Source organism: Choloepus didactylus, chromosome 25, assembly GCF_015220235.1.
Source record: "Choloepus didactylus isolate mChoDid1 chromosome 25, mChoDid1.pri, whole genome shotgun sequence".
NCBI classification, from domain to species: domain Eukaryota; kingdom Metazoa; phylum Chordata; class Mammalia; order Pilosa; family Megalonychidae; genus Choloepus; species Choloepus didactylus.
This window is the reverse complement of record NC_051331.1, coordinates 2,557,250-2,585,190: the sequence shown is the minus strand read 5'-3', so window position 1 is coordinate 2,585,190 and position 27,941 is coordinate 2,557,250. Positions and strand designations below refer to the sequence as shown.

The 27,941-nt window shown below is 61.6% G+C and overlaps 1 protein-coding gene and 1 long non-coding RNA gene across 3 annotated transcripts; one reads left to right on the top strand and one right to left on the bottom strand.

Moving 5' to 3' along the window:
- Positions 1-165: 165 nt before the first annotated feature.
- LOC119520483 lies at positions 166-16,291 on the top strand. The gene is made up of 3 exons (XR_005214189.1): positions 166-277; positions 9,188-9,343; positions 16,037-16,291. It is a non-coding gene; the product is annotated as an uncharacterized LOC119520483 (long non-coding RNA).
- Positions 1,761-27,031, bottom strand: MED26 (mediator complex subunit 26). Of its 2 annotated transcripts, none has more exons than XM_037818379.1 (3): positions 26,784-27,031; positions 4,931-5,005; positions 1,761-4,522 (listed from the first exon to the last, which is right to left on the bottom strand). In XM_037818379.1, exons 1-3 carry the CDS (start codon positions 26,853-26,855, stop codon positions 2,888-2,890), a joined length of 1,782 nt encoding a protein of 593 aa, XP_037674307.1. In that variant the 5' UTR covers positions 26,856-27,031; the 3' UTR covers positions 1,761-2,887. The 2 variants fall into 2 exon arrangements, with proteins under 2 accessions (XP_037674307.1, XP_037674308.1); XM_037818380.1 differs by lacking the exon at positions 26,784-27,031 and adding an exon at positions 6,362-6,657.
- Positions 27,032-27,941: the final 910 nt, after the last annotated feature.

The following is a 27,941-nucleotide window of genomic DNA, read 5'->3' as shown; positions in this document are numbered from 1 at the left end:
CCCCGAGGCGCGACGCCGGCCGGGGGCGGGGCCGGGGACGGAGGGGCGGGCGCAGCGGGGCCGGCGCCGCTCCTCATTGGCCGCCGCCGCCGACGCTGCCGTCGCGTCAGGCCCCACGTCGCGTGCGCGGGCCCCGCCCCGCCGCGGGGGCGCTTCCGGCGGGGGCGGGGCCGGGCCCGGAAGCGGAAGAAACGGCCCCGGAGCCGAGTGGCGCGGAGAGGGGCTAGTGGTCGGCGCCGGAGGCCCCAGGATGGGAGCTGGGGCGGGGCCCTGCGCGGTAGGTGTCGCGGCGGAAGGCGGGCGGCGCGTCCCGGGCCACCGGCTGCAGGCCCTGCGGGAGCGGCTAGGAGGCCCCGGGCGCGGAAGGCGAGCCGGCGGTCAGCAGGCTTGCGAAACCACGTACCCCCAGCTTTTGGTGGTGCGGGGTGTTCAGATGCCCCTTTACAGTGTCCTTGCTGGGCACGTTAGGAAGGGGCAATCCCGGTTCCACCCCCAAAATGTTGGGGGAGCGTGAAGAAGCAGGGGTCGTAGCCTGCCGGCGTCTCTCACAGGCGGGAAACATCTGTACCCAGGGGCAGCCGGGGCACTCCGACACCCCTGGCGGAGGTGGGCAGCGGAGCAGCGGCCCGAGCCTGGAGCCAAGAACAGGGGTGCTCACGGGACGCGCATCTCTGCACCTCATGTTCCCCAGCTGCGCCTGCCAGCCTGCCACCTTCTCGGGACGCCCGCAGTCAGCAGAGCTGGCCAGGGCATCGGGAGGCCTGGGAGCTGGGAAGTTCTTCACCGTGGAGTCGGGGAACCTAAGACACCCCACAGCACGACTGAGGTGCACACTGTCCACTGCAGTTTTTGTTCAGTTTTACTTTTGTCGTTTGATCTAGTTCTCACCACTCTGAGGCAGGCACTCTTGTCCCCCCCCCCCCCCGGGGACAGATGGACACACACACACACACACACACGCACGCACGCACGCGGGCGAGTGCTGTTAGCCTAGAGCCGCCTAGCTGGGAGACAGCAGGTCCAGAGTTCAAGCTCAGTCCACCCCCGAAGCCACCGAGCCCACTGCCCACGCCTGCATCAGACATTGCTGCCTGCCAGCTCTGAACTGTGGTTCTGGTTGACTGTGGCCCTGCAAGCTGGAAGAACGTTCCGGAATCTCTTCGTTTGCCCTGCGGGGTTGCCCCTCTTGAGGGTAGCTGTTTCCTCATCTGTGAAATATTAGGTAGATATGGACAAGACGGCCTATTCCAGAGTAGAAAAAATCTAGAAAACCATTCATGGCTTAGACTTCAGGGCTGTGGGGGAAGAACTCGCCATAATCAAGACAAAAAAAGTTACTTTAAGAAGTCACCACCGGCAGACACTAAGGCGGCTGCAGGTGTGTGTCAGAGCTGGCAGGTACCACCCAGTGGGCTCGGGGCAGGCATGCACCTGTCACAAATGTCCCAGGGGGAGGAAACAAGGTGGGAAAGACTCTCTGAAAGGGACCATTTAAGCCCCTTGCCCTCTTCAGACTCTGCCCCCTCACATGACAGCCTGCTTCCTGGGTCTCAGACCTCAGACAGAGGGAGTGAGAATTCCTGAGACATCTTTCCATGCTGGGGCAGGGGGACGACTGCGAAAGAGGCCCACGATGGGGGAATGTCCTGCTTAGGGAAGGTGCTCCCTCTGGGACAGGCAAGGCCTGCATGGAGCTGGTGGCAGTTCCTGATGGGGCCACCAAGGGTGTCCCCAGGGGGGGCAAGACATCACGTGGCTCGGCTGGAGCGTCTCCCCAGCGCCTGCCGCAGGGTCCCACCTTCCCACCTTTTGTGACTGGCCGGCTGGGCTGGAAAGGTGCGGAGGAGAAACGAGTCGCAGACGGGTTTGTGCAAACTGTTTTGTGTTTTTTTTTTGTTTTTTTTTTTTTAATTTTATTTCCACATTTATATCACAAGGTGTCCACTTACTGGACCAAATAGCAAAGTTGCTCCTTCTGCACCCTGGGGACAGAAGTCTAGGTACTGTACATTCACTAAGGCTCCTTGTTTTTGCAAATCGCATTTATGACGAACAACCATAAGGCAAACGAATCTAAAGGAATGGTCATGAGTGCCTCCAGCTTGCAGGCAGGGGCTCCCTCCCGCCCAGCGGCACAGCACGCACCGGCAGCACCCGCGGTGACTTGTGGTTTTGAGGGGAACTCTAGAAGACTGACGTTTTCCAGATGTGGGCAGTAAAGGGGGAGGGCAAAAAAAGGGAGAAACAAGGGGAAGGCATCGGCTGGTGGTCAGATGGAAGAGAGAACAAAATAAACTCTTGAAAACTTAAATTTCTGCAGCATTTCTTTAGAAAGTAGATTTTAACTGAAACCAGATAATAATGTGTGGCTGCCCCTGGAATGTGGGGTGAACTGGGCAGCTGGCCTCCCCCACCACGGCCCGAGCGACAGCCAGCACCCTGGGGAGACAGACGGGGACTCGGCAATGGGCCGGCACAGACACGGATGTGACTGTGTCCACTGTCCCACGGGTGCCTAGGGGCCGAATGAAAAAACAGAAAATCGCTAATAAATAAGATGCGTGCTTTTGTTTGTCTTCCACGAGTGTTCTGTGCCTGCCCGCAACTGAGGTCCCCGCGGTCGGGGCTGGGACCCGTCTGCACCTTTCCTGGGGTAGGGGGACAAATGCTGTCCGCAGCTGGCCTGCCGGAGTTCTGAACTTGCTTCGCCGTCCTTCGCGCAGTCCTTCCTTTGCGATTCCATTAGTAAACTGGTAGCAGCATTTCACGAGAGGAGGAGGATGCTGAGGGGAGGGCTGGCGAGACGGCAGGGTGCCCGCCCCTCCCTCCCTCCCTGCCCCCAGTCCCCCACTGGGCTCCCTGCAGGGGGAGCACCCTGTGGGGCCCGTCAGTCCCAGCAAACGTAAGGCAGAATGTTCAACCGCCCGTTGTCACCGTGGGGGTCCAGCGATATGCACTGCGTCCAGTCATACCAGTTACCCTGTGTGTCCCGACACCCATTCACCCCCGGCCACGGGTGGGCCTGGATTCTGACGAGATCGTCCTGCGTGACCTCCCGGGTGACCCCGGGGAGGTGCGAGGGTGGGCTATGGGGCGCCAGCACGTGCGTTTGGCTGGCGCCCCGCCGCGAGCTCTCCTCTTGCTTCAGGTACTCGGACATGAAGTGGTGGGCGCCCGGGGTCTGGGCGCCTGACGACGAGAGCAGGCTGCTCTGGCGGCTCAGGTAGGACTGGATGATCTCGTTGCGCGACAACTCTTTCCAGTTTGTCTGCTCGAAGGGGCTCTGCAGGCCAGCCTTGGCCTCCGGCCTGTCCCGCTCTGTCCGGGGCGGCTCTGAGGGCGCTGGGCTGGCCACCTGCACGGGCTCTTTCTGGGCCAGAGGTTTGATCTGTCTCGTCATGGGATCAAAGGTGAGTTTCCGCTCTTTTAACCGGACGGGCTTGACCCCCGCCTCGGCCACCTGGCCGTCCAAGTTCACGGTATAGTCGCGGGGCCGGTACCTCTTCTTCTTTTTGCTGTCCGAGCCCCCCGAGGAGGCCGCGTCGCTGTCCGCCCTAGAGTCCGGGGAGAAGCCGGCCCGCGGCGGGTCTGTGAGCAGCCCCACCTTGCAGGCCAGCCCCCCCAGCCGCTGCTGGCCCTCGGGCTGGTCCAGCCAGCGGCCTGGGCTCTCGGCGCTCGGTGGCGGCTCCAGCCGCCGGATGGGGGGCGTGGATGGGTGGGCCAGTGGGAGCGGTGACGGCACCTGTGGTGTGCCCAGCGGCTGGGGCCGTGGTGAGGTGCTGGGCACAGAGCCCTTGGGCAGGGACGGGCTCTGCTGCCGGGCCAGGGGGCCCTCAGGCCGTGAGTTCCGGGGACTGAAGGAGCAGCGGGGAGGCCCTCTGGGGTGGTGGGGGGGCCCTGGGCTCTCATCCCCCCTGTCCCGCTGCTGCAGTGCCGCAGCCTTCGTCTGCAGGCAGGGCGCGGGGGGCTTGCCCGGCCCGGGGGGCGAGCTGGTGTGTGGCCGCACGGCATGGACGGGGATCTTGCTGCCGGGCTTCTCCTCGCCCGGCTCCAGGCGGCTGCCCTCGGGCCCCAGATGCCCACCGCCGTCCAGGGGGCCTGGGAAGCTCTCAGGGCTCCCACTGATCCCGTTGGTGGGCAGGGGGGAGGAGTTGGGGGCCAGGGGCTCGTGGCCGGCCTTGACGGCTTTGGGGGGCAGCCCGGGGTGGCGCTGGTCGCCCCGGCGCTTGCGGCCACCCATCCGGTCGAGCCTCTGCCCAGGCAGCCTCTGGACGTCGTGGCGGCTCTTCAGGTCATGGGTGCCCGGGGGCCCGCCAGCTGCCACGCCCTCCGGCCGGCAGTTGTGTGCACCCCCATTGGCCGCACCCGTGGCACCCACCAGCCCGCGCAGCCCCGCCTCATTCTGGTGCACAGGCTCGATGAGCTTCTGCCAGCTCCGCAGCAGCTTCTTGGCCCTCTTGGCAAGCTCCTCGTTCTTTGTCTTCTTGCGGACGTCGTTGATGAGCTTCCCGAGTCGTGTCTCCTACAACCAGAAAGAGACGATGACGACCCTGGGGACAGGGACACCCAAGCAGGGGGAGCCGGGACAGGCATGGTGGGAAACGAGCCCTTGCCCCGGTCCTTTGTGACAGCCCAGTTCTCCAAACCAGCTCCTCCAATCTGGGGTGACAGGGCAGCAGGCCCCCCGGGAGCCTGGAAGCCTTGGGAAAGCCTCCCTGCCTCTCCCCTCATCCCCACTCCATCCCACACAGAGAGCAGGGTGTCTGGCAGCAGACAGAGCCTCGGCCCAGGGACCAGTGCTACGCAGTGAGCACGTTCCGGAACAGGTGCCAGCTCCTGACGCTGAGGTCTGACCACTGACCACTGGGGAAGTACACTGGGAAGGAGGCAGGCCGGCAGCACCCCCTGCCCAGGGCCCCCCGAAACCCACCTCCAGGGCCTCTTTGGTAATTGGGTACTTCTCCAAGCTGGAGATGACTTCCAGCACTGCCACCATGTTCCGGATCTGCAAGACAAGAGCCGCTCGTCAAGGTCCCTGCTCTTCTCCCCACAACTGCTGGGGGGCCAGTGCCCCCCGGCTCCAGGCCCTCCCCAATTTTCTGCAGCCTATCACTGCCCCATGGACACACCAGGCTGTGCCATGGAAACCAATGCCTGGCCAAGCAGATCTGCTCCTGAAGCGTGAGAGGCTCGTGCCGGGGATGGGTGGCCTGAGGATTTGCCAAAGGAAAAACCCCAAGACCTGAGGAGCTCAGCCCAGGACACCACTGGGGCGAGTGTCCCTGAGCGGGGACACTGTTGGCCACATGCCCACGTAGCCGGCGAGAACCTGGCTGTGGAGTGGACAGTTACGGGGCCATCAAGGATGGACAGGGCCAGCAGCAGAACGTGGGGCAGCGGGTGCCAGGGCTGGGGGAGAGGGCCCGAGATTTTGTTTGGGGTGACAAGAAGGTTCTGGAACTAGACAGATGTGATGGTCACGTGATACAGTGATTATATAAAAATTGCTGAATTGGATACCTTTAAATGGTTGAAGTGATTTTTTGTTACAATCAAGAGAAAGAAAGGAACTTCAACACCAATAAGCAAACACCCAGACCCAGGAGTGACTAGGAGAATGCCAACGTGAAGCACAGACGGGCACTGTCGGCCACGGCCAGGCGGCAGGGACTGCCCGACAGTAGCAGGTGGGGCCGGACTGCACCAGAGACCAGCTCCACGGTGCCCTGCACGCTCCCCGGTGCGTGCTGTCACCTCGGCACCCGCCATCGCCAGGCATGCCTCGTGTCCATGGCAGTGCAGTCCCCAGGCTGAAGTGACAGATGGTGGGCACAGAGGAGTCACACCAAGCTGCAGCCACTGACCTCAAATACCAGCCTCCAAAACGGATAAGGTAAAATGCCAAAGCTTCTTAGAAGAAACAGGAGAATACCTCTCCACCTCAAGACAGAGGTTTCTTAGGGACCCCAAGGCAATGACTCTCCAAGCCAAGATACAGACAAACCAGACCTTGTCAACCTCAAGAGCGTCTGCTGAGAAGACACTTAACAAGCAGGTGAGCCGCGGCCTGGAGAAGGTGTCGACAACACACACCTAGGGAAGGCTGTGTCCAGGATACATAAAGAGCTCCCACAGCTCAGGAAGCTTCCAGGGGTTGGGGTGGGGGTGAGCCCCTGGGGCACCGGCAGCCCTGCGAGTGAGCCCAGCAGCCGCAGGCCCCAAGCAGCGCTCCTGTGGTGTGCCCATGGGGCCTGAGTGGACAGGGACACGTGCTCCCTGCATCCGGGCTGGGGTTCTGCGGCATCGGCTTCCTGGGCTGCAGTCCCAGATGCCCACAAACCTGATGGCTGACGGCACCCACCTTCCCCACAGCTCTGGGCTCCCTGGGGCCAGGTCAAGGGACCGAGGCTGCCGTCCTGTCCGGAGGTTCAGGGGAACACCTGGCTCCTGCACACCCGCATCGGGCGGATTGCCCTTCCTGGCGGTGCCGGCTGGGGTCCCGGCGTCCGGAGGCTGCCGCATTCCTGGGCTCATGGCCCGGCGGCTCGTCCCCTGGTCACCTGGGACAGTCTTCCTGCCTCGAGGTCCATCCCTGCACTCCCACGTGGACGTCTCACCAGCTTTTCTAACCTCCTGCCTGATTTCCATCCCCGCCCCACCCAGTTCTCCGGGCTGTCTCTCACCCCCACCCACCCCTCCTCAGGCCCTAGGATTTGGGTCCCCTGCCCTGCACCCCGGAACTTGCTGTCCTGCCTGGCCCGGCAGCCCAAAGTCTCCTTGTCCTTGGCAGAAGCCCTCCTGCCGCTGGACAGTGGACTGGGGGTGTGGGCAGTGCTGGGGCACGGCCCAGGGAGCACAGAGCCGGGACAGGAACACCGCGGGAGCCAGCCAAGCCTTTGGACCCTGCCTGGAGGCCCGGTGAGGGAGTCTGCACAGCCCAGCAGGGGGGGCTCACTCCCACTGGCACAAATAGGCGCCCCAGGGACCCGTGTGGGGGCAGGGGCCAAGGCCGGGCCCCCAGAAGGCTGGCACCGACGCACGCCCTGCCTGAGCCAGCAGCTGGGTACCGTCCCCTATCTGACCTGCCGAGGAAATGCCGAGCTGGGTGCCTGGGGCTGCGGGGCTGCCTCACACACACACACACTATTTGGCCCCATCTTCTCGTTTCATCTCATCCTGTCTTTTCTAGAATGTTCACAGAATAAATGACACGACCTGGGATCTGCTACAAAGCCCCCCACTCGATAGTGGGAGGCCCTGGGGGATGGACGATGTAGTTGGCTGCAGGCAAGTCAGGGTCCGGGAAGCAGCCGGCAACGGTGGCCCCACGTTACTGTCACGGGTGGGGGTGGCCAGTGTGAGAGGTGGGCACCCCCGCTCCGTCCCACCACCTGGGGGAGATCGAGTGGCCCCGAGCTGGCCGCTTTCTCCTCGGACCTCCAGGGCCACGAGGCCCATGTCTTCAGGCGCCTCCCGCAGCCCAGGGCCCTTCTGTAAACTGCCCCACCCCAGCCCCCAAGGCACCCAGCGAGCTCATCATGGAACCGCTGCACCGAGGGGCCCCAGTGCCACCAGGCCACAGCCACAGCCACACCCCCGCGGCAGGGAGGCCCTCAGCCCCTCGCCCCGAGTCAGCAGAGACGCGGCCGCGACACACGCAGGGCACAGGGCCCAGGGCCCAGGAGGAGCCAGTTCCGAGGCGGTGGCCTTTTCCCCGTCGGCGGAGGCTGCTCCCGACTAGAACCACAAGAGGCGCTCGGTGCCGAGGCCCCGGAGGGGAGGGCCAGCGAGTCCCCGTGCCCCCAGTGCGCCCTGACACGTGCCAGAGTCCCCGGCCCCAGGACCCCAGTGTCCGCACCAGCGAGCGTGGTGCTTCCAGGGGCGCCAAGGGCCTGCTGGGGGCTGGGGTCCTGGCCGCCCCGTCCTCGGCAGGAGAACCCCCCCGGCCTGGCCAGGGCCCCCGGCGGGCAGGGGAGAACCTGGGCCTCCCCGAGGTGTGCCCCCGCCGCAGGGCCCCGTCTGCTCCTGGGAACAGGAAGCCAGCGGCCTCCCAGCAGGGGTTGGGCGGGGGAGGCGGACGCCGTCAGCAGGACACAGGGCCGTCCTCGGCCAGGTCTCCGCAGCGCGTCCTCAGCACCCAAGGCCGCTGGGGCAGGGCAGCCCTCGGGGAGAACACGAGGCCCCTGGGACACTGTCTGGGCCGGCTGGGGCCTGCCACCGCCGTGCTCGGATGGGGCAGCTTGCCAGGGGCCAAGGGAGGCTGTGGAGGGAGCCAGCCAAGGTACAGTGGGGGTCCTGGACCCCCAAAGGAAACAAGCAGACGGACGGGGGGAGTGAGCCCCAGCCCCAGCCCAGGAGCGCCAGCCGCCAGCTGCTGTCTGGGACACGAGGCTGGCGGGGGCCGGCCCGGCCTGCGGTCTATGAGGTCAGGGCAGCGGGCAGGGACAGGACTGAAAGAGGCCGAAGGAGACACCACCTAGGGGGCTGTGGGGCCCCAAGGACGGGATGTCGGATGTCCTGGAATCCCCCCGGCAGGTCAGAGCCGCTTCCTGAGCACCCACGGCAGGCTGATGGGCACAGCTGCAGGGCCACCCGGCCCTCATGCTCGGCCCGCGGGAGGGGCCCTGGTGGGGGACCCTGGAGGGGGCGGTTGGGGTGCTTCACGGAAGGTCCACAAGGAAGGAGCCAGCGCACCCCCTCAGAGGCTGTGCCAATGCGGCTGCCAACCAACGACGGGCGCAGGAGCCAGACCCGGGAGGGAGCACAGGCGGGTCCCACTCTGTGGACTGGAGAGCGCAAAGCCACCAGAGCCCGCGGCAGCTACACACCTGGCCCCCCGGCTGTCCCCGTGTCCCCACCCCCTGTGGAGCCCCGTGGAGGGTGGTGGCACCCAGAGGACTCCCCTCAGCGGAGACTCAGGGGCCTTCTCTGCACTCCCCCCGCCTCTGGGCTGGCCTGCAGAGCCCGCAACCCACACCCACACTGCACAGCCTGGCGGCTCCAGCCAGGGGGCACGTGGGCACCAAGAAAAAGGAGTGTGGCCTAGTTGGGGCAAGGACACCCCCACGATGAGCAGCCACTGCACCAAGCAGGGCAGGGGAGACCGGGGACAGGCTCGGGGGCAGGTCCTGCGGGTGACCCAAGGTCGCATCCTCAGGCCCTGTTCCGTGTCTTGTTCATGTCACAGACTTGGTTCCACCCGCCCCAAAGAAACAGCTGACGGCACTGCCAGGCTGAAGGCCCTACGGCCGCCGAGGACCGGCTAGTCCACTCCTGCTGAGGGATCTGGATGGAGAGACAGGGAAGCAGCACATGGCGGCCAAGAGGCACCGCAGAGAAGCAGGTGAGTGAGGCCCCGACACAGCCTGGCACTCCCCACACTGCACAGCCACCCAACTCCTCCATGGCGCTCAGGAAGTCCTACGGGCACACACGCGGGCACAGAACCGGCAGGGGGGCTGCTGCTGCACGGAAGTTAAAGGGGGAGCAGGTGCGACCCGAAACCAGCGTGATTTCCCACACCAAGAGACTAAGAACGAAAAGCCACGCGATTGTCCCAGCAGACATGGAAGGCGCGTTTGTTGGCATCCAGCGTCCATCCCTCACGATGCCTCTTGGCCAGCAGTGAAGCCCGCCATGGAAAACCACGGGAATGTGGCACCAAGTGCCGACAACTGCAGCTTCTCCCCCATTCCACTTTAAATAGAAGACTCCAGTCAGTGCAATAAGGCAAGAAAAAGAAATATCAGGCATCCAGACTGGAAAAGAGGAGGGAAAACTTTTTCACAAACATCACAATAGTCCACGTGGCCAACCCCAGGGAAATGACAAAAAAGCCACTGGAATAAGTGGAATAAGTGTGTTTGGCACACTTGCAGGGCACAAAAGCAGTGTGCGAAACACTACTGTATTCTATATACGAGCAACAATCAGAAATATAAATTTAAAAACCCACTGCACTTACAAGAACAATAAAGAATGTGCTTAGGGACAAATTCGTCAAAAGGCAGGTAAGCCCTGAAGCCCGAAGACCACAGACACGCTGAGAGAGACTAAAGGAGGAACCGAGTTCACGACACGGGCGCACTAAGCCGCCGCACACCTGAAGCTGGCCCGCAGGCTCCCCTCGAGAGAGCCACAAGCTGACTTGCCATCTACAAGGAAACACCAAGGTCCTGGAGTGGCCAAGAGAACCCCGAGAAAGGAGCATGGGGAAGACCCGCACTACCTGATTTCAAACTACGCCAGTCGGAAGAGGGTGGCACTGAGCCAGGACAGACACTGGGGCCACGAGGAGACGCACAAATGCAGCGAAGTGAACTTCTAGCAAAGGCACTGCGTTCTCATTAAAGGAGGGCGGGTAACAGTCCTGGGACAAAAGCTTGACCCCCTGCTGCGGCACCAGACAACAAACACAAACCTCAACAGAAAACACATCAGACGCCTAACTGTAAGAGAGGAAACTACTAGCAAACAACCCCAGGGGGAAATGGGCAGTGGTCTCAACAGACATCTCACCAACGACGACACAGGGATGGCACATACAGCCCTGAAAAAACACTCAGTGCCACACTCACTCGGGAAATGTGGGTTACAAAGACTGAGCACCCCAAGTGCCAGGAAGATGTGGCACGGCTGGACCCCAGGCGCGGCCAGTGAGAAGGTAAGATGGCGAGCACTTGGGAACACGGCTTGACAGATTCTTTGTCAACCCAAAAGTCCATCAACAGGTGAGCGTCGTCCATCAGTGGAAAGAAGGAACAAACGCATGACAGCATACACTAGTCTCCAAATAAACGTGCGGAACCAAAGGAAGTTTGACAAAAAGGTCCCTTGTTTCATGATCCCATAAGGTTGTAGAAAAGGTAAACTAGTCTGTAACGACAGAAACCTGAGTGGCAGTCGCCTAGAGCCAGGTATGGACTGAAGAGAAGTAGGAAGGGGCACGAGGAAGCTTCCAGAATGAAATGCTCACTGCCGTGAATGGTGATGTGGTGAGGGCTGCACGGATGGACTTAGAGGCCCAAATGTCACACTTTAAACGCAGGCAGTTTATACCAATTATACTTCATAAGGCTGTTTAAGAAAAGTGGGGGAAGAGCACAGATGCCACAGGGTCTGAGGAGGGGGGGGGCAGAGGGGCTGGCTCCTTGTGGGGAGGGGGTGGGACCCCCAGCAGGACAGGACACGATGCCAGGACACTGGCCCTGCCCCCCACCACAGGGACACCGTCATCTCTGTGGAGAGACACGCACACGCCGAGGGCCTGAGCACCCGGCTCGGGGTTTGGAGGAGCTGCCCCTGGCGTGGGGGCGGCTGGTAGCTGCACAACCAGCATGGCCCCCGCCAGCCCTGGGGTCTCCTCTGGCTTGTCCTGAGACCCCGAGGAAAGCACCACGAACACAGCACGAGGTCCCCTACCCTGGGGATGCTGAAATGCCCGCAGGCCTCATGGCAGCCCATCTCCCCCCAGGCCTCTGGTTTACCACCCATGGGAACTGACCCCCCGGCCGTAAGAGTTCCTGGAACCCAGACAACCAGCGGAGCCCCTCACTGCTCCCCACATGGCCCGGGGCTCGGCGGCACCCACGTCACCAGGGAGCTGGTGGGGACGCATGACCTCGGCTCCACCCTCGACCCCGGGGTCAGACTCTGCACCCACACGCACTCTCACAGTCACCCACTCCCTGGCCCCGTAGCCCCGACACCTCCCTTACGGCCGGCTGGTCCCAGCACCGCTCGCTCCGTGCTTCCCAGGGAGACCCCAAGTTCAGGGAGCGGAGTGCTGGCAGGAAACTGCAGGCCAGACGGGTGGCTGCGCTGCCTGACCCTGCGCACTAGGCCACAGAGCCCGTGAGACCGGGACCCCCACCCCTGACCTGTGCAGTCCCTGACCTCACCCAGGCCCCCGGCCCCAGGGGGCACCCCACTCCCATCCCATGCCAACTGCAGAGAAGGCCGCACCAGAGGATGGCAGGTAAGAGAGGCCAGCGGGCAGGGGACAGAGGGGCCAAGCAGATGTGGCCGTGCAGCTCCCAGCCTCGAGTGCTCAGCACCCCACACCGCGGACGTCAGAGGCCCAGGGCCTTCCAGACAGGCAGCCCTGACGGCGGCAAGCAACACGCTGGGGCCTGAGCCCCGCGCCCCCCAGCTCCACACCAGGGGGCCTCATCCCACCGAGCTCCCTGAGCTCCGGGCCAAAAGGGCCCCCACACCCCAAGGCCAGTGCTTATGAGAACATCTGCTTCCGCTGGGCCCTGCTGGGCTCTGGGGGTGGGACAAGCCAGCAGTCAATGCTCGTGGCGTTTTCTCAGGGGGGACGTGCTCTCTCGGTTCCAGCAACAGCCCCACACGTCTCTGCCTCAGAACCCAACTTGTTCAAAAAGTGCTTAAGGCGCCACAATATCACCAAATCCTCACTCTTCAAAACACTTGTCACCTAAAATAAAACCTCACACAGGCCCCAGCCTTCACCAGAGCTCAGCCAAGCTCAGCCCCCGCTGCCCAGGGAGGGTTGGAGCACCCTCCTCACTCGGGTGACACACGGCTCACAGGACCCAGGGCTGGCGTGAGGGAGCCTTCCGGAAAGGCCCACTGACAGCTCTGCCCCAGACCATGCAGGGAGCAGGGCCAGCCTAGGAGCTCCAGACAGCTCCACCCTTTCTAGCAAGGATGGGGGAGGGTACCAGAAGCCCCTCCACCGTGGCACGTGGCTTGTGAGGGAGTGAGCGAGTGAATGAGCAAGGCCCCATCCTGATGCCAGCACTGGGTGTGGTGTTTACCCCAATACTGAGCATCTTGGGGTGCCCCTCGGTGGTGAGGCAGGTCCCGCAGCAAGCCGGACGTCAGCGGCAGGAAGGCACCCAGGCTGCAGCCACCCAGGGGTCACGGGGACACGGAGGTGATCTGGGGTCCTCACGCCAGCAGCCACCCCCCACCTCCCTTCTCCCACCAAGGCCATTGTCAGGCAGTGACTCCTTCAGGCAAAGACTGCTGCTGCTCACCAGGACCCAGCAGCTTTGTCGACAGTCTTCCTGGAAGTTACCACAGCCACAGAGATTTTCTCAAACTCACCTTCCTGTCATCCCTGAAGTTCTCCCAAAAGAGTTACATATAAGGGAGAAGGGGTGCCACGTGAGATTTCTGCAAGGCCAGTCATCAGAGTGGGGGGGGGGCGGTTGGCATCATGCTCCCCTGTGACACGGCTGCATGTGGGTTTCCGGCCATCCCAGCACCACTTCCGGAGACTCTTCTTTCTCCACTGAATGGCCCTGGCTCCCTTGTGGACAATCAACTGGCCACTGATGTGTGGATTCATCTCTGGACTCTCAGTTCTACTCTTGATCTCCACATCTGTCCTGATGCCAGGACTACACTGTCTTCAATTCCTGTAGCAGTGAGTCCCCCAACTTTGTGCTTCTTTTTCAAGGTCGTTTTGGTTTTTCAGAGCCCCTTGCAATTCCATCTGAATTTGAGGATCAGCTTTTCCATTTCTGCAAAAAAAAGTCCACTGGAATTTTGATAGGGATGGCGTTGAATTTCTGGATTGCTTTGGGCAGAGGCAGTACCCACAGCCAGCAACAGTGTGTCCTCTGATCCGTGAACAGACAGCCTTCCGTTTGTTTAGGTTTTCCTTAATTTTTTTCAGCAATGTGTAACAGTTTTCAATGCACAAGTCTTTCACCTCCTTGGTTAAATTTATTCTGAGGTATGTTATTCTTTTAGATGCCACTGTAAAGAGAACTGCCTTCTCGATTTCCTTTCCAGACTGTTCATTGCTGGTGTGAAGCCCAGTGACGCCTGCATGTATACCTGGAACCCTGCAACTCCTCTGAATTCATTTATTAATTCTAATTGCTTTCTTGTGGATTCTTTGGGACTTTCTATCTATAGGATGATGTCATCTGCGGAGAGGGATAATTTGACTTCTCCCTTTCCAGTTTGGATGCCTTTCGTTGCTTTCTCTTGCCTAATTCCTCTGGCTGCACCTTTCAGCACAGTGTGGAGTGACAGTGGTGACAGCAGGCACCCCCGTCTTGCTCCTGTTCTCAGGGGGAAGCTTTCAGTCTCTCACCAACGAGTGGACTCGTTTTCTGAGCGTTCTTATTAAAAGGATGCTGAAGTTAGTCAAATGCCTTTTCTAAATCAGTTGAGATGATCGTGGGGTTCTCCTTCGCTCAATGAATGTGGGGTGCTCTGTGGTGCTGAAGCACCTGCAGATCTGGAAGGTGCCGTGGGGCTCGGTTCATGGCGTCCTGGTGAGGTCTGCACCTGTGTCCCTGCTCTGTGGTTTCTTGTCTTGTGCTGCCTCTCTGTTCGTGGACATGAGCTCCCCTTGCTTTCAGATCAACAACGGCACTGGAAGTTCCACAGGAGCCCAATATTCAGCAAGTTCTCCAACAGCCTGTACTTCATCTTGTAACTGCATAAAGAACCCCAGTGCTGTGCCCTTGCATGCATGGGACCCCCGTGCACGTGGGCCACGTGTGAGGAAGAGGGGCTCAGGGTGAGGCTGCCAGGGAGAGGAGGGGCCGGTCACCGATAACAGTCGGAAGGGACCCGGAAGAAGTTACCCAGGAGGAGGACACCCAGGCTTGCACTGGGGAGGGAAGAGACGCTCTGAACGGGGAATATAGATTTTGGCAGCGGAGCCACCGGGCCTTCGGACGAACCAGACAGGCTGAAGTGAGAGGAAAGCAAGAGCCGCGGTGAGTGGGGGGTGGACAGCACAGGAGGTGGTGCCACTGTTTGCCGCCAGGAAGGCCTGAAGCCCACGGATGTCCCCTGCATCGGGGAGAAGGGCCCCAGCCCCGTAAGAACATCAACGGTGGAAGCTGACTGTAGTAAAGCATTCTGAACCTTCCGGAAACACTTGAAAGGGGAAATAACCCTCGCTCTCTCCCTCCCTGGTTGCAGCACACTGGGGCCTGCAAGCCACTCCCAGCTGATTGCTCTCCATAGCTCTTCAGCTGAGTGCTCTCCAGCTGAAGCAGCCAACGGTTTTCTTCTTTTTTATTTTTTAATGTTTAATTGAAATGACAACAGAGCATGGGGGGGGAGACCCTGCCCCCATTACCCCATCAAAAGTGCTTCCCACTTTACCACAGTCCTGGTTTCTGTCCCTCGTGGCAGGGCCAGGCTCGGCTGAGGCCTCCAGGGTCCTCAGCGTCTCCCAGGCCGTGGGGTAATAATAATAGCGGTGATTACAGTAATAACACACCTCTCTGCCTACACTGTTCTCAAAAATTGTCATGCAGGGTCACCAGGTGTGCACGTCAGTCCTCTTGGTACACGAACAGTCTCCCAAGAGGGGACAGGGTGGCCGGTGAGCAGGCCCATGGGAGGGTGGGGCCTGAGGGGGCTGCTGGCCTGGGAGCAGCCACAGGCCGGCTTCACGCCCAGCCCTGGGGAACGTGCCCATGCCGTCCTTCCCACGTGTTGGGGGCAAGGTCTGTTTTCTGGGTTTTGATGATCTGTATCGGCATTTCCCTGTTCCGTGGGGTCTGAAGTCTGAACATGCTTGCCGGAAGGCAAGGACATCCTTTAAAGCAAGTTCACTTGCAAACTTGTTTTGTGATCACCCCCACCTGCACCTGCAGCCAGAGGGGGTCAGAAGCGTTAGGCGGGTTGCCAGCTGCCTATTCCCACCCTCCTTCCAGAGGAGGTGCCCGTTCTCCTACAAGTCTGGAATTCTGTTCCACACAACCGGTTTCTTCCTGTTTTCCCCCCAGGGAGCTCTAGAAATGTGTAAAATTATGCAATGTTGTCTCATAACTGCTCCTTGCTGACACTCAAGGAAACAGGATCTTTGGGAAAGCCGCATCTGTGAAAACCAAAGTTAAACATCCGCAAACTCATTCAGGGGAATAAGGGACTCCCCCCCAAAAGGTGGGGAGGGTCTCACTTCTGGGGCACCCACTGTGCAGGGTCTGGGTGCCTCTCCCTCCCAAACAGCAGCCTGATGTGCAAACATGACGGTCCAAGGACAACACAGATCTAACTCCAAAACCCCTGTCTGACTGTCCTTTTCATTTAGGCTCAGAGAATTTCTGGCTGGTTGCTCGACCCCATCCATCACCCTGCGCCCACAGAACAAGAAGGCACATCTCTTCTCCAACGGAAAGACCTCAGGAACTGGGGTGGTGTGGCTCGGAGGCTCTTGAGACATCGAGAAACCAGGGCTGGTGGGGAGGGTCGGGGCCGAGGCCTGCCCATGTGGAAGGCAGGCCTCGGAAGCCTGCTGTCCAAGAAGGCGGGCACGACAGTCACGTGCTCCTTCTGTTTACGTTCATTAAGCCAAACAGGATTAGAAAGTTCAGTTCCTCAGTCTTCCTGGCCTCGTTCTGTTAAACTTCTTATTTTGAAATACTTTCACACTTACAGGACAGTTACAAAAATAATACACATCCCACACCCCCATACCCAGAATCCACTGATTTTAACATTTTGCCACATTCGCCATCTCTTCCCCTCTCTCCATCTGTCAATCCATCTATTGAGCTATCAATCCACCCGTCTATTTCCCTCCACATCTGAGGGGAGGTTGTAGATATCATGCTCCTGACCAGGTAGGACTTCCATGTGCAATTCCTAAGAGGGATTTTTGCTTTTGTAACCACCTTAAGCCCAGCCATCGAGTTTGAGAACCTGAACATTGACACCAAGCTGACGGTGTATGTCCCACCTTCTCCACCTGTGCCAATAATGTACATTTGTGCCTCTTCTCCTTGCGCAACCACCGCCAGGATCACACACTGCTCTCCACTGTCACTGTCTCTTTAGTTGCTCCTTCTTGTTTTTTAAGTTGTAGAACATACGCACAACATCAACCCTGCCACCACCCCCACCCACCACCAGAACTGCCCCCCCAGGATGCAGGGGAAGCTCCCCCCCACCCCCCGCAGCTGCCTCTGGCCCCATGGGACACACTCAGGGCAGCAGGGCCCCTGCAGCCACATGCTCCCACACAGCCAGGACTCCAGGTGCCATCACTGCGCCACCACGGGAGGCTGCCGGCCCCCTCCACGGGCTCCTCAGGAGCCAGGCCTGGGGTTCACCTGGGGCACGTGGGCAGGTGCCTCACTGCGGCTCCGCCCAGGACCACACGGCCCTGAGGGGCTCTGAGGGGCTCCAGTCCAGGGCGAGCCAAGCAGGCCCCTGCCCAGGACCCTCCAGCCTGAATTCTCTCCCCAAACCCCAGTGGGCCCCTCGGGTCAGGCCCTGCTCGTGCTCACCCACAGTCTGAAATCAGACGGACCTGCATCCACCTGTCCATCCATCCGTCCATTGCTGGCCCAAACAGAATGAAGTGCCCCTAAGTGCCAGGGAGCAAAGGAGACAGGTCCTGCCTTCTAGGGAAGCGGGTCTGGGGCAGACACGCGCACTTGACCACCGGAGGTGCGGCCACAGGTGGCCAAGGCACGGCAGCCCTCCTGGGACAGCTGGCCTCAGCTCTGTCGGGAGGCACCCCGCGCCCAGGAAGGCAGGCTGGAAGACGCCGGCTGAGGGCAGGGGTCCCGGCTGGGGGTGCCCAGCAGGCCAGGGCTGACTCACGAGCAGCTGAGATGGCTGATCGGGGGGAGCCAGGCTTGCCTGGAGGTCTGTCCCAACACTGCTGGCTACGTGGGGGAGAAGCCGCTCAGGGAAGGGGGTCCCATGAGGCACGGCCCACCCAGCTGGCAGGGTCAGGGCCGCTCACAACTGGGTGGGGCCTCTCGCTCCATGCCCCCTTCCACCCCAGCCACGGCTCCACAGCTGGCTGACCCCAAGTCGTACCACCCAACAGGCATGGGCAAGGCCCAGGGGGCGGCTCCCCGAGGACACCGGGGCCCAGAGAGGCTGGCACTGCCGGTGGACACGTGTCAGCCTGGGGCACGTCAGGCTGCATGGGGCTGAGCAGCAGCACCGAGAGCTGAGGCAGGAGCCGGCCCTGCGCAGGGTGCCCAGCAGAGCCAAGGGCCCAGCTTGGGGCCGCCACCGGGGCGAGAGGCCAGAGGAGCCAAGGCTGCGCCCAGTCGGCAGCACACCCCCCATCGAGCGTGCAAGACACCCCAACCTGCATGCCAGGGAAACCACCCCGCGGCAGGATGAAGGGGGATCCCGCCCAGGGAGGGGAGCCCTGGGCGGCGCTGAGGTTTCCGGCCAAGAGCAGACTGGGGCGCTGTGAGCAAGAAGCAGAGGTGCTGGCGCTGAAAGGGCCTGAGCTGGGGCCAGTGGAGCCAGCGGGTGGAGGCTGCACCGTGGGGGGCTCAGGCACTCTGTGCATCTGCACGCATCCGGCACCGACCCTGCGGGGGACAGCGGTAACCCAGGAAGAGCACCGGGTGACAGACACAAAGCATCCTGTCCGCAGACAGCACGCTCCACAGAGTGGCCGACGCCACTGCCCACGGCCAGACTTGGAGCCCACAGCCCGGCGGGTCCAACCAGCCCACCCCTCTCCAGGCAGGGCACCGCCGCCAGTGATACCTGCCAAACCCAGACCCCCAGAGGGCAGAGCCACCCCACCCGGCCCGGCCCGCCTCACTGCCGTGTCTGACTCACTGGGGCTCTGGCAGTGTGAAGACGGCCATTGTCTCTGAAGGCACAGCACAGCCGCTTCTGGAAACCCCTCCTTCCCTGCTTCCTGTGGGCACTGCCACTTTCTCACCAGCCACCCCAACCCCCAGCCAGAAGCTCCTCCAGGGGCCTTCAGCCTGGAAGCCAGAGTGGCCTCCTCTTCAGCAGCCGCCTCCCGGGTCAGGCTCAGGAGCTGCATCTTCCCCACCACGTGGGGAGGCTGCCCACAGGATGGATGCACGGTGGGACAGACACACACACACACGTGCAGTGCCGAGGACAGCTCTCCCTCTCTGCTTTCCCCACCCCAACTTCAACCTCCAAACAGCAATCTAAGCTCAGTGACGAGAAAAGGGGAACAGCTACAAAGAAGAAGGCAAGAGGCCTTCACGTGGCCCTGGGCTGGGCTGAGGGGAGACCCAAAACCCCCACCGGGAAGGGAGCCCCCACACCCAGCGCAGCATCTGCTCCTCAGCCCCCCGTCAGAGTAGGATCTTCAGATGAGCTCAAGAGGCTCCACTCAAAAGAAGTGAAGGTGAACACTCACAAACCTTACACGTGGCCCGCTCCTGTCTGTCACCAGGCCACCAGCATCCGGGAAAAGTGGGGACAGACTCCTACCCAGACACCTGCTGGCCAGGAGCTGCGTGAGACCCCTGGATCACAAGCAGTGAGAAGGAGACGGCCACACAGGGTCCCGGCTGAGAAGGCAGGACATGGAGACGGCAGGGCACTTGCCTCCTCAGGACCCGAGGCATGAGGGGATCCCCCAGCAGCACACGCACAGAGAGGGGCTCAGAGAGGCCCGGGCCTCACAGACCCCACCACCCCACCAGCCCACCAGCCCACCAGCCCCCCAAATGCAGCTCCAGGGAGACCTGGGGAAACCACCAGGGCCCAGGGCCTGCTGGGCGACTCGGATGCTCCCACACATCGGTCCTGCTCGCCACCCACCAGCTTGCCCATAGCCCGTCCAAGTGCCCAGGCTTTGAAGGTGGGGCTCACCTCCCCCAAACGGCTTTAGGGAAAGAAGGTGAGACCACCACCCCGCTCCCCCAGGATGGAACCGGCTGCAGCTGGAGGGAGACAGCCATGGGCAAGAGCAGAACGAGCTGTGGGGGGACACACAGCACCAAGTGGGGAAAACCAGACCCAGTACACACCACAGCTGCTGCACAGCCCCAGCCACCCTGCCCGCCCGCCGGCATCTGCCTCACAGGACCTGCCCCCGCCGTGCCAAGGCGGTCCCACCACCTGTACAGCCCCCGTGCATGGAGTAGACGAGTGCCCGGGGCAGGCTGATCCTCCAGGGGCATGGGCTGCAGAAATCCTCACCCACTTCCTGGCTGTGACAAGTGACAAGCAGCTCGGGGTGGGGGGAGGCGGGGGGTGTCCAGGAACAGCCTGGTTTTGTGACGTGGCTGGGGGAGCCCTGGGGAAGTAGATTCACTGTTGAAGCAGCTCCTGGACAGACCCTCAAGGCCCACGGACGGGCAGGGGCTTGTCTCCAGTCAGTTCCAAAGGAGTTCAGGTGTGCCTGACCCTCCCAGCCAGGGACAAGAGGCTTCCCGGCCGGGCGGGAAGGTGGGAGGCCCGCCCTGCGCCCACAGTCCTCCATCACCAGCAACGGGCAGTGGGAGCTACTGTGCAGGGGGGCAGGGCCTGCAGGGTTTGAATCCCAGCCCCCCCTTCCAGCTGTGTGGCTGCTATGCCTCGGTTTCCTCACCAGAGCCTCTCGCACAGGGTTACTGTAAAGGCTGGGCAGTTCTGGACGAGGGAGGGCTCTATGCTGGGCTCCCGGAACCTGCTTAGTAAGTGCTCACGGACCACCGAAACCCAGGTGCTGAGGAGGCTCTGGACCACTGGGAGGCAGCTCAGGCCCCGCGAGCAAGGAGCTGGCAATCCTAAAGAAAATGGGGTCAGCGAGGCCATTATCACAGAAACATGGGATTTCATGAGGCCCCTGAGGGAGACTGGAGAGATTTAACCAGGGGAGATTTCCAGAAAAGGGGGGGCGGCAGGGCCGAGGGGTGGCCCCAGGCTGAGGCAGTGCCCGGGTTTCCAATCCTAGATGTTGCACACATGGAGAAGGTTCATTTTCAGATTTATGTAGATGCCGTGTGACAACAAGATGCAGCTTCACTTAAAATCACAGCTGGATTAGGAGTAGCTTCTGTCCTTGAATTTTCTCAAAAAAAAAACAAAAAACTGTCACTTCGAAGACACCTGTCATCACACGGAAGGTGCAGGAAGTTTCTGGCTGTAGAAATGGCTCCTCACACTCCCAAGACTCAGGACCCACCAGGCTGGAGGAACTGAAGGAGAACACTGTAGGAAATGCATGGCCACAGCTTATTGTTTGACACTTTGTCTGGAAGGCTGGAGCTCGGAAGACACATTTGCGTGTGAGTCCAGTGCTCACACTGGGCACCACTGGCCAGGAGACCCACAGGCCTCAGAGCCAGCAGGCCGGGGACGGGACTCACTGCCCCTTCGCCCCTCGGCCCGACATGGAGGCCGGGAGCACCTCCTTCTAGGAGCACTTCCAAGAACTCCCAGGGGTGAGGCCCTCCATCCAGCAGGCACCCAGCGCCCGGTGAGGGGCGGCTGCTCCTTCCCAGCCCCATCGGAACCCAGAGGACATCCTCCTAGGAGCCTCCTGGGGCTTTCCAAAATGCCCTTTCCTCCAGCGACAGATCCGGGAAAGTGCCATGGGAGGCCCACAGCACCCGGGACGCGGGTCCCACTCACCGTGACAGCACCGTAGGACCCCCGGGAAGCCGACCGGCAAAGGCAGTTCCTTCATCGGCCCTTCCCGCACTCCACGGCCGAAGGCTGGTGGCCCTTTCTGTATTTGCGCTCACCGGCCCCCACGGCCAACATAAACCAAGGACGGACTTCCTGCACCCGACTAAAAATTCTCGCTCTGAATACTCAATAACAAAGCAGTCTAGAGAGCCCCTTCCCTTTAAGAATCCTGAGCCATCTGTGCAGGGGGCATGAGAGGAACTGGGCCACCTGGACTGCAGATCTGTGCCCGCCAGGCCCCAGCCCACCTCTGCACCCACCCCAGGGTGCCCAGGCCCTCTTGGTTCTGCACCCCACCCGGAACCACCAGCCCTTGCCAGGAACACTTGTCAGCCACCAGGCCCCTTTCCAGGTTGCCGTGTCCTCTGCGCGCAGCCTGCTCGGTGACTGCGGCACAGCTGGGACACCCCAGCCCAGGAACTCCCTCGGAGGACACGTTGAAACATGGCACGCGGCGGGAGGAGCCTCCCCATCGGCAAGGTGCGCCCAGCCCCTGGGCGCCCAGGTTGCTCCCCGAGCAAAGCAGGAGCAGGCGCTGACCAGGCCAGACGGAAGACGCACGCCTCTGCGGCCACGGCCGAACCACAGCTCAGCCCCACATCCTGACCACCAGCCGCTGGGCCCTGAGGCCCCGGGCAGACCGAGCACAGTCCCGGGCCCTGAGTGAACGGAAAAAGAACCATTTCTGCCAGCTCAGGCCAAGCACCAGCTTCCAGAAGGCGAGATATTGGGCTCAGAGGAGGAAACCCACCCGCTGGACACCTAGAGGTGTGACGAGGTCCCAGCTCTAATTAAAACTGAGAAGATGCACACAGCTGCCTGCCTGCCCCCAACTCCAAGCTCAGTGCCTCGAGGGCCGCAGTGCCCACCCGTGCCTTCTGATGTGTATCCCTGACAGCGGCCTCTCCCCACAGGCTCCCCCTGCAAGTGTCCGTGCCTTTGGGACCTCTGCAGAGGGAAGTACCTTTGAGAGCCCTGGAAACCTCCCTGAGGGCAGAACATGAAGTCCACCTTCTCAGGAGGCAGTGAGTCACAGCTCAGGACGCACGCCTGCTTCCCACCGACACTGGCGACTGGCCTGTTTCCCAGAGTCATAAAACGACACACTGTTCCCCTCACTCGTCCTGGCCACGGGGACAAAGAGGCAAGACAGGTAGGGCGCCAAACGTGGCGGCCAGCAGGATGGGGCTGGGGCCACACATTTACGTGTCTCATCCTCAAATATATTCAAAAGAATCAAAACCAACAGCCTTTCATTTTTTTAAGTTTTCAGGTCCCTCTTTTCTGCGGGATCCAAGGCACTGTCAGTTGATTTCAGAAGTGCTGTAATCGCAAAGTAGGAAAAGTTGGTACGCAGGCTCATGGAAAGTCCCCCGGCATCTGGCAGTTCCCACAACCCTGGTCGGCCCGGGTTTCTGCCACGGCAGAGACCTCCAGATGGCTCTGGGACAGCCCTTCTTCTCCCAGCGGCAACCTGTTCCACCTGTCACAGGTACGTCTAACGTGTGAGGGTTCCCCACACCTCTCCTTACCAGCCGGAGCCAGCTGCCCTCTCTGCCTGCCTGAAGCAGTCCTCCAGCCCTCAAGAGCCCACAGTGGAGCCCAGAGTTCGAAGGACGGCCACTTAGCAGCGGGGCCTGACTTAGGGTGGGTACATCACGTCAGAACAGTTCAGAAAGAACCAGGAGCATCTCCTCCTGAGACTGGCCACAGGAGTCGGCCAGCAAAAGGCACCTCTGAGCATTGCACCGTCAGTGACTGGCTACTCCCCCGCCTGGCTCTCCAGGGCTGCAGCAAAAACGACGGGACTCTGTTAAAGTGCTCTGTTTGGAACATATATTCATAAAACTCACACAGTGCACTCTGCATAAACATGACAAGGAAAAACAAACAAACAAACAAAAAGCCACACGTACAGCACACACAGCCTTCTCTCACAGCCCACTTCACCTCAGCTGGCCCGAGCAGAACCTTAGATCTGGAAGGAGCTTTCCGGGGCTGGTTCGCCAATGCTCACCCCATGTGGCAGACCCTACATGGGAAAACGGTCCTCGCTGCTGGCATCTCTCCCCAGAGGCCCCCTGGTCGCTTTGTTACGGGTGGTCCACGGTCCGAACCGTGAGGAGGCGAGCAGCTCCCGAGGTGGCTTCTGCTCCGGAGGCTGCTGGCCGGGAAGCAGGGACAGGGACACCGGGCTGGGTTGGTTCCCACTTCCTCAGCAAGGGCTCTCTCCCTGGTACTGCTCGAGCCCTGTCCAGTGCTGTTGCCCAGCTTTCCAGGGGGACATCGCACGTGCTTCGCCGTCAATTTCCCGGCTGCGAGACCCCCATCTCCATGCCTGCTCCTCATGTTCTCCAGGAGCCCCGATCACGCCCCACTCTGCGAAGCCTGGCGTGAGAACCGTCCATGACTGAGCTCCTGGGCTGGCAGTGGTCCCGAGGGTTTTTGGTAGGAAGCGGCTCGTGTGCAGCTCGCCAGTCACAGGTCCGAGGAGGAGTTTTGCGCTCGGTCAGTTTGACAACCACGCGGAAGGGCGCCTACTGCTTCTGCTCTGCAGTGAACAAGACCAGAAACGAAACGTGCTCCGGCAGCCTGTACTCTGCTTGGGAAGACAGCATCCGAGACAAATCAGAGCCTGTCACCTGCTGAGGGGTCTGGGTCCCGCTGGGCAGTGGGTGCTGTGGGTTCCGTGTGAGAGCACAACAGGGCCCTCAACTTCATTCACAGGGAAGAATCAAGCTGGAACAAATGGCACACGGCACGTCAGAACATCTCCAACACTCGGGGCTCACGCTGGCCTGAGAAATTGAGAATTGCTTTTGGAAAAGGCATGCAGAGGATTTACTTTTTCTGAGTGGGCAGGAAGTATTAACTCAGAGCCTGCTGCTGTAGAAATTCAAATACTCCAGAGGGTAGAATTTAGAGCAAAAAACCAACTTTCCTCTTAGGAATTCACTCATCCAGAAGGTAGTCAGAAAAAAATGTTAGTCTGTTACTTCCTGTTTCTTCCCCAACCTTTCAGATACTTGTGGATACTAGGTCAGTGGCTGGACGGCTGGACATTGAATTTTCAAGCAAAAGCTAACTTTATTAACCATAATTGGCTGTCCATAAAGGTAAGCATTACATGACACAATTTTTCATCGCTTCTCTCAGAAGAGGTTTAATTTTAGTATGGGCCCTCCAACACTGTCCCCATTTTTGTGTGTGTGTTTTTCCCATATGCATCTTAAATACGTGTCAACTAACTATCCAGAACTAAAATTTGTAATTAGGCAAGACACAGAAGAGCGGCTCCACAGCAGCCCTGCCCCGACTGGGACCCCCTGCTCCCGCCTGTGTCCAGGCCCGCCCACAGGGGACTGTGAGCCCGGGGCACGCCAGGCCTCCTGTACACCGCCTCTCAGCCATCCCACCAGGGCTCCGGCAAAGCCACGCTGTCGTCAGAAGGCTTTTAAAAACATTCACCAATGGACACTGATAACGGCAGTACTTAGAAGAGGCCCTTCCATCACGTTCCATGTGTTCACAGGCACGACTCCCCAGTCCCATCCACCACACTAGGACGTCACCATGCCGCGACCGGAGTCGAAACCTGAATTCCAGACCCGGTGACATAAACAGGGGCCTGTACAAATATAACGTTTCTGCACACATGAAGGCACACGAAACAAAGGCTGTGCCCTCTCACAACCCCTCACTCCCCCAGCCTGTGCCTGGGACCCTTCAGGTTAGAGCCTCACAGAAAGGCAGGGTCCCTCCAAGGTCATGGGCACCCGCTCCGCAGTGTCGTGGCCCGTGCCTGCCAAGCGCCCCCAACCCTAAGCCCTCCTAAGTGGCCTGAGGGTCAGCACTACCCTCTCAGCAGCCCCTCAGAGTCTCTCCCAAGAGAAGCAAGCATGTGGAAGTCAAGAGATGACACTCTGGCTTGACAAAAGATGCAAAAGTCACCACAGCTATGTTTATCACGCCACTGGTTTTGGTCTCCAACGTTTCAGACTTGAGAACTGCAGCAGCACCAGTTACTGCAAAAAAGGACATTCTGGAAGGTCTTACATAGCTTGTGCCTATTACACCCCCAAAGTCATAACAAAACGTACACCACATTTTATCACCAAGTCGATCTTAATGGGACCTGAAGAAGAGGGATAAGAGAACAACTCAAGACACCAGAGGCGGAGCCTTACAAAGAGCACAACCCCTCAATGTCTACCCAAACTGCACAAGCTGATGCAAATTACTCTCAAACTACCAGACTAAAACATAGCGGCTGGGTCACGTAAGGAAAAAGGAGAGCTCCTGCAGGAGGGAAAAGAGTCACCTGGCCAAGCCCAAGATGATCTTCCTTCATTTCCAGCCTAACACCCAGTGATCTATTTCAATGGCCACTTCCTGGTCTCCCGGCAAACACAGAGGCTCCCGGCCCCTTCCCACTGCCCAGGCTGCTCCTGGCACAGGAAAAAGCGGCCCCCACTGCCAACGCACCTCAGGGAGCCTGGGGAAGGGCACCCCGAGTCTTTCCCTCCTCACATGGGCAGTGGGAGGTTCCCTCTGCAAACAGCAGCCTCCCCGGAGAAGCAGCTGAGAAGGTGACAACCCTGAACACTGAGGTCACAAATCATCAGGCTGGGACCCCCAAGGTGGGGGAAAGGGAGGGGGCCGGGAGAGAAAACCACCACCTCTAATTTGCTCCCAAAAAGCAGAGCTCTGGCCAGGTCACTCGGGCCCAGAAAGGCCACGAGAAGATTCCCACCTTCTCCAAGATCATCTTCCCCTCCGCAGAGACCCTGAGAGGGATCCAGCAAAGGCATGTCCAGTGGGAGAACAGAGGGAGACACTCCCAGCGCCCTGGGCACCAGGCTGGGGGCAAAGCAAGTTGGGAGACGAGGGAGGGGGGATTCTCTCGAAGGCAGGAAGGTGCTCCCAAGCAGGAGGACAGGGAAGGACTCCCCCGATCACCCAGAAGGCCGAGCCCCGGGAGACACGGGCTCCCCGAGTCATGCCCGGGACACCAGTTGCTCCGCAGTCCGGCTCCCTCCCCTGCCCTCGCAGGGAGGGCTTCCGGGGAGGTCTCGGGTCCCGGGGGGAAGGGGAGGCGGCTGAGCCCCGTCCTGGGCAGCAAGGGTCAGAGAGCCGGAGCCCGAGGGGAGGCCACGCTCCGGCCTCAGCCCCCGTCAGCTCCCTCTGCCCAGGCCGCACGGAAGCCTCGGCCTCACGTATCAAGCGCCGCCGGGCCGCCCGACCTAGCCCCGGCGTGGGCCCCGGGGGCGAGAGGACGGGATGGCAGCGGCCGTCCGGGGCAGGTGGGCGCCGGGCGGGTCCCCCGGGGCCGGGCGGGCGCGGGGCGCGGGGCGGGGGCGAGGGAGGGTCCCGGGCCCACGCGGCCTCGGTTCCCGGCCCGCGCGCCGGGTACTCACGTTGCTCTGGGGGTCGATGGCCTGCAGCAGCCGGTCCCTGATCTGCTGCGGAGACGCCGGAGCCGCTGTCATTGCCTGGGCGAGGCGGGGGGGAGCGGCCGGGCCGGCGGGCTGAGGCGGGGGCCGGGGGTCACTCACTCGCCGGCCCCCGGGAGCGGAGCCGCATGTTCCCCGCGGCGCCGGGGGGCGGGGGCGCGCGGGGCGGCGGGGGAGGGGAGCCGGGGCCGGGGGCTCGGGCCCGCGCCGCCACCGCCGCCACAGGAGGAGGAGGAGGAGCCGCCGGAGCCGCCGCCGCCACTGCCGCCGCCTCGAGAACCAAACTCCAGTGAGCTGCCCCCGCGCGGAGCACTGTGGGTAGCCCGCGCCGTACGCAGCGTCCGCGCCACGCTGAGGAGGTTGGGAGATGGGGGCGGGCGGAGACGCCGGGCTGGGGCGGGGCGGCGCGCTCCGCCCGGCCCCGCGCCTCTGCGCACGCGCGCGCAGGCGCACTCGCCCGCCGCCCCGCCCCGCCCCCCCCCCCCCGGCGGCCGGCCGAGGGAAGCCGTTGGGAGGCGGTTGGGCGGGGCAACGGCCGCCCGTGGCAGGCCCCGCCCACCCCTCAGGCAGGCCCCGCCCTTACCCGGGTCGCCGGAAACTGGCGCGGGGCCTGGGGGCGGCGGCGGTGCGGGGGGCTCGGTCTGCGGAGCCGGGAGCCGGGCCCTGGAGGCCGCCCGGGGCAGGGCCTCCGCCTCGCGGGCCCGGGCGGACCCCGGTGTCTCGGGGGGCGCGGCGCCCCTTTCCCACCCGTGGCGGCCCCGAGCGCCCCGGACGGAGACCCCCGGGGGAAGGACCCCAGCAGCGCCCCGCTTTGCTTGGAGACGCCGGAAAGCGGAAACCCTCTTTCTCCGGACCGGACATGTCCCGGCGGAGGAAACTGGGGCCCGGGGCGCCGGGAGCGCGGAGGTGCAGGCCCCGTCCCCCGTGCCCCGCGCGGTGCACTGCCGGCCGCGCGCCCGTCATGCTCCTGCGGCGGCCTCTGCCCGGGGGCGCATCGGGCATCACGCTTGCAGGGGAGACTAACGGAGCAAAATATCCTCACCCTCTCCTTCCCGGCGGGGTCTTCGTGTACAGGGTAGAAATTGGCCCATTGGGAGATTTCTTATCCCACTTGGGATAAGC